Below are 10,651 nucleotides of genomic sequence, written 5' to 3'. Positions count from 1 at the left end.
AAAAAAAGGAAAGCAGTGACCAAAACTTTAAGCTATATCCACTTCTACTGATATACAGAACGTACTACATGTTACACAGCGATATTGCAACAATATGTAATAACCAATAACAGGTAAACACAGTTTGTGCATACAGTGAAAAAACAACAACAACAAAAAGGAACCCCCCCCTCGCCACACCTATAAATCTAAAATTCCATTTCTATTAAAATGAATTAGGTTGTAAAAATCCCCATTATGAAGTTACATCACCACCATCACGTTTCACACAGTGTCAGACATAATGTCAGACCTTTATATTTTAGCTATAACAATGACCTCCGCCTGTGTTATTATCCTTGAATCAGTGAAACATATTACAAATATTGTTATCGCGAAAGGTGCTGGACCACAGAAAGACCTGATGCAACACAGTGCCCTGAAACCAGAGGTCACCATCCCCAGAGATGGATCTCTTTAAACTGGAACTGATCAATATCTGGCCATGACCATTTCAATCAACCCCCTGAAATCAGAAAACATCAGACTGATTCAAAAACCGGCAGCTGAGGAACATCAGCACATTTTCAAATTATTTTCCCCTCCTTTCAAAAACAAAAGCTGTTTGGAATAATCGTCAAGCAAAAACTTCACCTTTGCGCAATTTCCAGATTCGCTCGACCTCCGTGCCGAGATTTCCAAGGCGAGGCCTGACTCGTATTGCCTTTGGCTGGCGCACCTCGACAGTGTCCTGATCTGGAATGAATGTGGTATTGAGCAAGTGTGGTACGTGAACCCCCCCTCAAAAAAACAAAAACAAAAAAAGAGGTGATGTACTGGCCAGCACCATGCTGACGGGGGGTAAAGCATTGGGCAAGACCTACTCTCTGACCCACTCGCATTCACCCGAGGGCTGAGGGATAAGAGACGTGCAGATTTATAGAGGAGAGTTGAACGGCCACATACAGCATCCCAGAATCGGGACCTAAGACAAAGATCTGCCTGTGCTGTTCAGTAACTGACTTGTATGGAGACTCTAGAGGATTTACGTTGCAGGTTAGACCTGGGAGTAAGTGTTTCGAGAGTCGTGTAGTTTCGGAATAGCTCGTGCAGTATTACACTACCCTTAAATACTAGTTGTTTCGTCCATATAAAGAATGTCTGTTAACCTCAAACGAAAACTGACTATTATACCTGTGGTTGATCTAAGACTTTAATGATACAATCACTGAAGGCAACCCAGTTAGTACCTGTGGAGAGCACATTACATTAAGGTTACGCTATGAATCAGACAACTTGGTTCTGTTTAGACGCTAAAAAAGCTATTCTGATACTACACAAAATGTTGTAACCTTTCATTTTCAGGGTTTGATCTTTGTTCCTGATCTGCACTAGATAGATAGATAGATAGATAGATAGATAGATAGATAGATAGATAGATAGATAGATAGATAGATAGATAGATAGATAGATAGATAGATAGATAGATAGATAGATAGATAGATAGATAGAGGTGCAAGGAAGTGAAGAGGACCATTTAGCCATCACCACAAAATGAATAAAGAGTGACATGGAAAAGAAAGAGAGAGCGTAGGTTTATCATACTGCACTACAGGGGTCTCCAGACTATTAATGCAAGTTTTACAATTTTACAATGGCTTTAAAGTCCATGCTGGGCCCGTGTGACCCACAGGAAGTGCCTCATCAAACATTTAAGAGGCTCAAGGTGACATCATGGGATTGTAATTATCTCAATTATTTAGTGTGTTGGGGGCATCGACTCCCATGATATCATTGTCATGGCTACGGCATTGAGGCGCAAGGATTCTGACCGAAACCTCTCAGCAAAGGAGAGGACAATGCAGACAGTTAGTGGCCGACCATGTTGAGAACCATATTCACAGACTGATAGGACTTATGTAGAAGCAACACAGCTCGGTGTAGAACTGTTATGAAGAGTACAGCCAATAAGGACAGACATGTATCCAAATCCTGTATAGTATCAGGGCACAGAACATGTCCAAGTCACTATCTGATGAACCCTTTCTTGATGAGTTTTACACCATTGGCTAATTATTTGATGCCATGGCCCAGCTTACCCAAACCATTGGTAGAAATATCTATGACCTGCAACAAACTGGTAGCATTTTATGTAGCAACATTTTATTAGTAACCATTATGCTTCTTTCTTTTTTTTGCTACATTGTTCATAGTTTAGTGCAAAATTAATGTTAAGTTGGAAATGTAATCAACACAGGGCTAATAGGAAATGAAGGGGGGGGGGGGGGAAATAAACTGACATTAGCATTTTAGGGTTAGCCTCAACAACCAGACAGTGTGAGAAGATAACATAAAACATAAGGGGTACATTAATGCACTGATGATGAAATATTGTCAAATTGTCCAGTCAAAATTTCTACCCATGCTCCATTGGTAGTCTCACTGGTAGATAATATTAGGTGGAACATTTCATGAGTCTTCACGATAGACCGGAGGAGAGAACACTGACTCACTGCCAAATTGAAGGATTAAACTGCATCTCTATATGTAGACATCATTCTTCAACTGATATCCATATGTGTATTGATTAGTGTAGCATTAGTTTTATAATTGGCTATATTATTTGTACATACACTAATATTTCTGTCACTCTATAGTTTTGCTAACACAGTGTCTTCTTGGACTGTGAACATTTCAACACCTACTTCATGTGTCAGATTTCTTTCATAAAAAGTGATATTGTCCTCACATTGCATATGACAATATGCGGTGCTGTGCTAGTTCAATAATGAATTGCTGGGAGATTGTATGTGCAATTAGTAGAGACTATCTTTACCAGTTACATTTTCGAACTCAGCACACCACATTTTTGAACGTATGCGCTATGCCATACTCTTGAATGCATCCTGCACAGTGTGCAATTGCCTCTATTAAACTGAACATACTGATTAGTCTAGATTGAGTCATTACATTAAGTCTCCCTAGCAATACAGGTTGGTCATCTGTGGTGGATGGAAACGAAATCAGAGGAAGAAGACAATTCAATTTAGATGGATTGGAAGTACTTCTCAAACATTGGAGATTTGTTCATTAAATGACCTCATCGAGACAACACCCCGAAATGACCGGATCAATAGTTAGCATATGCCTGTAATAGCTGTTGATGTCATTGTTTAGAGTAGCAAAATACTGGCTAGCCTATACTTCCTGTTGCATGTGCTTTGCGGCTAGGCTGCAATATAATGATGTCATGCACCTGTTGAAGGTTGTGTGTTTGTGTGTGTTTGTGCGTGGAGGATGGGGGTGGGGTGGGGTGAGGTAAGTGCCGACAGTCGTCCTCTACCTGTCTCTATTACATCTTGCCCTCTGTGTGTCCATCAGGTGGAAGACTCTGTTCTTTCTCCTTTTCCCCGCCGAATCGATCGTTTTGAGAGGCTTTCTCGAGGGGGAGATGGCTGAACTGCCCTCTGACCTGCCCTCTTCACCACCTGAGCTTCAGTATCACAATACAAAACTAAAATAAAGGACAAGAGGCTTGTAAATCTTTATTGTAAATCACCAATATGGCAGGTTTAAAGTTTAAATAGTATAAAGTGTTTAATAATTATACAGTAAGAAATAGCAGTATAATTAAGTGCAACAATATAAAGTGTAGTATATAATAGTATAAAGTGCTTAATGTGATCTTTTCAGGCCATGCTGCACTCAATATCCTGTGCCATTCCAAATCTACGATCATCCTTTATATTGTTCAAATGTGATACAATTAATTCTACTTAACTAACGATTGATGCAAAGTGATAAAAATATACAGTACTGTATTCAACTATGATTATCAACCACGGTTATCAATAATGATCATATATTTGTTTTCTATGGACTGCTTTTAAAACACATACCAACTCCTGTTTGTAATATGTAATAAGTCAGTGAAAATTTCTTCTTAAAGTTGTGATCATGTGCTGCTTATAATGTCATTTTAAATGCTGAGCACAAAGCTGAACACAAAGTGAAATATTGTTGAAGTGTGGAGTGGTCAGGAGTGAAGCAATACCACTCTGGTGTAAACCAGAGAGCAAGAGAGAGACTCAGAAACAGATGCTCACGGACAGGGGTGAACATATTTTTGAAACATATAAAAAATATTCATAAAAGTTACATTCAGAAATAAATCGGACATAAAATCTCTTTTTGGAGGTTTGCATCTAGAAGGACTTCTCAACCAGTCCTCTTCCTCTCAGGTATCTCTGAGGCAGTAAAACTGCATTTAGATCTATCGCTCCTCCTCTTACCCAAGCACCTTAATAAGGGGGAGGGGTTACAACCTGAGTGACATGTGCTAGCCCCACCCCTGACTGTCACACTTGTAATGTACTTTCAAGTGCTTGTTGTTAGCCAGTCCACGTGTGATCTGGTCACCTTACTGGTGATCTAAAGATCTTTTCAGGACTGACAAGAAGGAAGAGAACAGAGGCGTGACTACAGAACATGTGTCACCTTCACACAGTCTGAATCACACACACCTTAAGGCTAAACAGAAGTAGTCTTTGGCGGAGATCTACACAAGCTCAATCAATTGAAGCTCATATTTATTTAGGATTGATGCTTGTAATTTGTGTTGTCATAAGGGCTAATCCTTACACGGAAACAGCTGGCTTTCACAAGTTGTCACAGTGGATGAGGCGCTGCTAAGATGTAATACTCTTCCTTAAACGATACACTGAAATATGCTCCAACCCACCCAGACCTTTAGTCGAACCCTAGTGAAGGGGCATCATTAAAAAATCCTTCAAGCTAATGTTCTCACACTCCTGACTGCTAGTGCATGTTTACAAAGCTTTATAGCTACATCTGAACTGAGGTGACCAGTAGCCTGTAGTTTTCCTTTAGATTATCCTTTTATTTAAGTCAAGTGACATTGTGATAAATTATGCATTTGGACGACGTTTAGCTGGCTTCTGAATTCGGCTCCCCGCGGTCTGCATGGGTTTATTATTATTCATATCATTTTATCAGCATTGCTTATCATTGGTCAGCCTCTTTGAGTAATAGCAGCATTTTATGAAACCTGACATTGATGAAGCTAAAAGGCTTGTAAGTGGATCAATAAACAATCTTCATGCAGCCATTTCTCTGATATAATATTGTATATATGTGTATAGTGCATTGTATTGTATAATGTATTGTGCATTGTATATATATGTTATTAATTAAGGTGTGCTATATAAGGTCAGATAGTACACTACTCTGCAAACTGTGATATAGAGAAAAAAGGCTCATCTTTATCTCATTCTGTTACTGAGCTGCCATGGCTCCTGCCACCTCCCCTGATGTCCCCTGCTGTAGCCCACCACACCTCTACCGCAGCCAACTACTCTCTGTTGTCCTTGATGGATGTTTTAGTGCGGGATGCGTTTCAGACACGTGCACACCGTTGGGACCAGACTAGGATTCTAGTAAACAGGACTACACATTAACTACTTATTTTTTTAATTTTATTATTATTTATTTATTTTTCTCTTAAAACTGTTATTATTGTAGTGTCCGTTGTTGGCCAGAGGAGGATGCTGCCTTTGAGTCTTGGTTCCTCTCAAGGTTTCTTCCCCATTCTCTAGGGAATTTTTGCTTGCCACTATCGTCCTTGGCTTGCTAACTGGGGGCTTGGACATTTGTAAAGCTGTTTTGTTACAACATCTGATGTAAAAAGCCCTATATAAATAAATTTGATTTAATTTGATTTAACAGACTAAGTCATCGGGCTTGGCAAAGTCTGTACAAGTCTGTGTGAAGCACTGAACTCAGGTAGCTGTGGGGATTAAACAGGGGAAAACCAAAGAGGGACCGGTGAAGGTGATAATCACTAATCAGTGATTGGGACTGGGCGTGGGCTTGGATTGTGGGTGTGATCTGTGGGCGTGGTTTTGTGGGTGTGGTTTGTGAGTGCTGGCTGGGTGCCAGCCAGGGTGTGACACAAACAACGGTTCATGAAGCCATGATATTAAGCTAACATAATGTTGTCATAATGCTGAACCAGTTAACTTGATCAGGTGGTGGACTCCCAAAGATGCTGTATTGCAAAATATACACTTGTAGTGCAGAACTAGACTTTCCAATCAGCCTGCTTTGTTCATGTAGCCTTTGGTATAGTTCTTTGGCCCTTTCCACATGTTCAGTTGTCTCTGTATCTCTCTATCAGGACAAATAGCCCTGCATTGCTGATTGCTCAATTATATTTTCACTTTTTCATCCATCAGCCTCTGTCTGCATTAGAAGGATGAGAGTGAGAATGGGAGAAGAGATGAGGAGGAGGGGGTGTATACACAAGGGTTAAGTGTAAAAGGGGAGAGGGCTGGACACACGCCCACACATACACACACACACACACACACACACACACACACACACACACACACACACACACACACACACACACACAGATCCATTAGCTAATGGATACCCTAAGCGTTATCACTTAACCCACTGTGTTACTATCACTGTCATATATACCTCCAAGACATCATGGGTGGGACAGAGGGGTATGTGTGGGTCAACACGTATGTGGGGGGTGAGGAGGGGGTGCAATAAGAACAGTAGCAGGTAAAGTGTGCATATAAAACTGAGTCCTATGAAAAACGTGAAAATGCAACCACCTAACTGGACTGGTTGTCATGCCTTCCATTCTGTTTCTTAGTAGTTTCCTTATACGCCACAGCTGCCTAATAATGGATCACAATTTTTTTAAATACCGGTAAATCAGATCAAAACTTGGGAGCACCAGGGACAATCAAGTAGTAGTCTGTGAGTCTGCTACACGCTTTCAAACGAGGTTTCATAAACTGGCCAAAAAACACAGATCCACTGATGTGCTTTAGTTGTGAGTAGTGCCAGCTTAAGTCTGTCTATATGAACGCGCTGTCTGCATCATCTTGTATTATACAGCTACTTACAGGCTACATGGACATTATACACTAAGATGACGTTTGATTATTGTGTCAGTAGATCCTGGCCTCTACTGCGGGAAAATGCAAAAATATAAAAAATATTTTTAGCTTATTCATTTCTTAAATAACCATTTACCTTAAGGGTTTCCTGAGGGTTTATCTAGGGTTCTTCAGGATAAAAACCTACTAATCCACTAATCCCTTAACAAAGCACTTGAGTTGATCTCAAAGATACATATGCGTGTACTTTACATACTACAGGACATTATAAGAGCCCCAAGACCAGTACTGTCTTCACGTGGTGGCAGGAGGTCAGTGGAACGGGACGTGTGCAACCTCATTAGAGCAGAGTGGCTTAGATTAGATATGCACCAAGAAAGAGATAATCATTTTACTCACTATCATAAATGCAAACGATCAATCAATTATGCACCCAGCTCCCTGTAGCATCTGACTCAAGAGCCGTCGTTAATATGTTAAAGAAACAGTGCGGCCATATTTTCTGTGCCATTCAGATATAATGAATTAAAGAATTACTGTCATTAAAGTGGGTATTACTAGGGGGTGGGTTGGGGGGGGCAGTTAATTTTTGATGTAGATGTAAAATGACTTCCACCTATTTTGAAATACGTGCTACAGTAATATTCAGCGTGGTCTCACTCATTTCTGAAGTACACTATAGCCTTGTAATTAATTGCACTATTGCTTTCGTGCACTAAAGTTGCAAGCCAAACTGATGATGAGTGCAGTGGATTGCTTAAATAAAATCGCATGAAAGTAAGTAACCTGCAAAGCCTTTTTTGTTGCTAATAAACATTTGATCTCGCTGTTATGCGCCTACTTTATAAGCTTTCCATATTGGTTCAGAATGGAAGGTTAACATTTTTAAACATCTCAGAAACAGATTCCCTAGACATCGTCATGCAGTGAAAAGGTACTGTTAGCCAAATGACTTCTTGCCAAAGAAAAACACAGAATGAATGGCCACAGACAAGAAGAAACTTTAATTAAATATTGTGAAAGTTGAAAAGTTCTTTTACAGTTCAAAGTTAATTAGAAAATGATAATCTTTACAGTAGTTTTAATTTTATATTATTTCCCTCCCCAGCAATATATAACTGCCCACATAATCTCCAGCCTAAGACAAGGTATTGGAACAACAGGGGGAAAAGGAGAGTCAGATAGCATTTCCCCACTAATCTGGAGTTCGGATCGTGTGTGTCGATAAGGCGTTCACCTGGATGAGTAAGCAATGACAGGACTTGACCTGGCAAACTTTATTTTAGAAAGTTAAAAAAAAGATCCCAATTAAATAAAAAAGGCTATGGTTAGTTCACTGAAAGATACCCAGACTTCTTTAAAAAGGGAGCTCGGATGCTCTGGGGAGAGGCAATGACAGATGGGAAATTCTTTAAGACTATATCAGCAACACGGCACACTCGCACGGTTTGCTGTTGCTCTGAACGTCCGTGCGATCTGAGCTTTCAAACCAGACGTCATTCCACTTCCTGCCAAGCTGCGTGGCGAGGCCAAAGCGAAGCACTGGTGATCACAGCTACACATGTAAGAGATGACACATGTAACTCGGCATGGTTAAGGCATCTTAACTGCTGGTGGACATGAAACGTTAACGTTGTGGAAACCTGGACATTAACGATGCAAAAGAGTAAAGATATTGATCATATTGTGTACAGAACAACATTCCGGTTGAATGAAGCAGTGTTTAAAAAAAGAAAGTAAACATATTTATATTGATGTGATACACTGGGTGAATAAGGCATGTTGAGCAAATCTAAATATTTTGCAGATTTTTGACACATGGTGCAGAAATTCAACATAAAATAGTAAGACATTTAGTTAACTTAAAAATGATAGAAAAATAAACCGATGGCCTCTTGTGGGTGGTGATGACAATGCAGGTGTAATTCGACACACCAAAACGATGCAAAAAACTAATTCATAAATCACATTTACCAACCAAAAAAAGTGGGCAACAACAATAATAAAAAAACCCAGATCTGCAGATTACAACAGTAACATGGATGAGAAGCAGAGACTAGAAGCAATGTACAAAATGTTAGCGATACATACATATGCTATATGGATATTTTACATATATCCCTTCATTGATAATCAGATTCTCCTAGCTGAGTTCAATGAGATCTGTTTCGTATGGCGTAAACATGAGTGAGAATAAGTCTTATAAAGCTGCCTTAAGACTTCTTTTGATGTATAAATATATTTCAAACAATAACTTTGGCAAAATGAAAGAAAAACAAATTACACAAAAAATTGCATTCTCATTACTCTGTACAAAAAACACACAATTTAAAAAAATGATAATGACAATGATTAATCCAGATATCCTATGGTTGATAAAAGGGGCGTGTAACTTTCACAGTGCTGACTGGGCTGTTATCTGGAGTGGATGGTTTGACAATAACACCCTCTTTCTCTCTGTTAGCATCAGCCTAGTCAGGTTGTTAACCAGAAAGCAATGCAGATCCAGGATCAGGCAATTAAACGCTTCACTAACACCCCTCAAATCTATGTGCTTCTCTAGATGTTTGGGATACACTGGAAGCAGAACACCAAAACCTAACAACTACACATGATCACAGTTTTTCCGCAAAAAAAAAGGAGGAAAAAAAGGTCAAACCTTCTATATGAAATGGCAACAGCATGAAAAGGCATTCCTTCATAAATATTCCATCAATGGTGGCAAACAAACAATGCACACAAATCAAGGACAATATCGTAATATTGTACATTTGATTTTGTGCCATTCACAACCATATATTTTTTTCTTGGCCTAATATTTCATTGCATTCTAAATGAAAACAGGATGCATTAAAGTATTGTCTGGTTAACTTTTTAAATGCAGAGCTTTATGGCAGTTCAGATGGAGATGTCGTGAAAGGGCCTGCAAAGCAAATTGGAGCATCTGGATATTTGGCAATCCTTGACCTTTAGGGACCATGGCAACAGTGCAACTTGCACTGGAGTGCCTGCTTTAATAACACACCGCCAACCTTTGCCACTAAAAAATGATTAGATTTCTGGAGAATTCAAAATGTTAATCCAGTCTTCTGATAGGTCTAATTTGGCCTCAAGTGACAATGGATTTTACACAATCTAAGTTGTTGAAGTGTGGTAGTTTTCATAGATCTTCCATAATCCTTCATTTAGTCTATAAACTCATAAATAGAAAACACTGCAACTTGTGTCTTTTGTGTATCTTACATTTCATAAAAGGGCATTACTTCTTTCACAAAGAAACAAACAAACAAAGAACCAAACACATAGATAGAATGGCAAACCAAAAATTAAACAAAGAAATTGAAAATAAATAGAACTCTGTTCTACTTGTGTGGGTGGGGCTATTAAGACTTTAAGAAATGTCTGTGGCATTACCCCTCAACTTAAAAAGTGTCTACAAGGTGAGTACAAATTTCAACATCAAAACAAGTTGATACAACAGTCCAGGTTTTCTTTCCTTCTATCATTTCATTTCAAAGGTGATTCCGTTTAAAAAAGGGCCTGAGTTTAAAGTAGTGATCCTTCAGAGATAGACTGCAGGGTCAGTCTACAACCGGAGTCTTCTGTGTACACTCAGGGAGAGCAGCACCAGGAAAGTGTGTGTCCTGGGCTTTCCTCACACACACAGACACACACAGACACACACACAGTCCCATTCACTCTACATGGGCGGGACGATCATTCCAGGGATC

General features: G+C 39.4%; 1 protein-coding gene across 3 annotated transcripts in view; it reads right to left on the bottom strand.

Annotated features, from left to right (window-relative positions):
• Positions 1–7,905: 7,905 nt before the first annotated feature.
• The window catches only part of LOC113585757 (transcription factor COE1-A-like), a 44,108-nt gene continuing 41,362 nt past the window's right edge, over positions 7,906–10,651 (bottom strand). For all 3 annotated transcript variants that reach the window (XM_035527221.1, XM_035527223.1, XM_035527222.1), the window contains one exon: positions 7,906–10,651. This exon is cut by the window's right edge and continues 1 nt beyond it. Coding sequence is in view for 1 of the 3 variants with exons in the window: in XM_035527223.1 (XP_035383116.1) it covers positions 10,621–10,651 (31 nt within the window). In the remaining 2 variants the exon portion in view is untranslated.

The sequence above is a fragment of the Electrophorus electricus genome, chromosome 6 (genome assembly GCF_013358815.1).
Source record: "Electrophorus electricus isolate fEleEle1 chromosome 6, fEleEle1.pri, whole genome shotgun sequence".
In the NCBI taxonomy this organism is placed as follows: Eukaryota; Metazoa; Chordata; class Actinopteri; order Gymnotiformes; family Gymnotidae; genus Electrophorus; species Electrophorus electricus.
The sequence above is the reverse complement of the archived record's forward strand: the minus strand, read 5'-3'. Positions and strand labels throughout refer to the sequence as shown.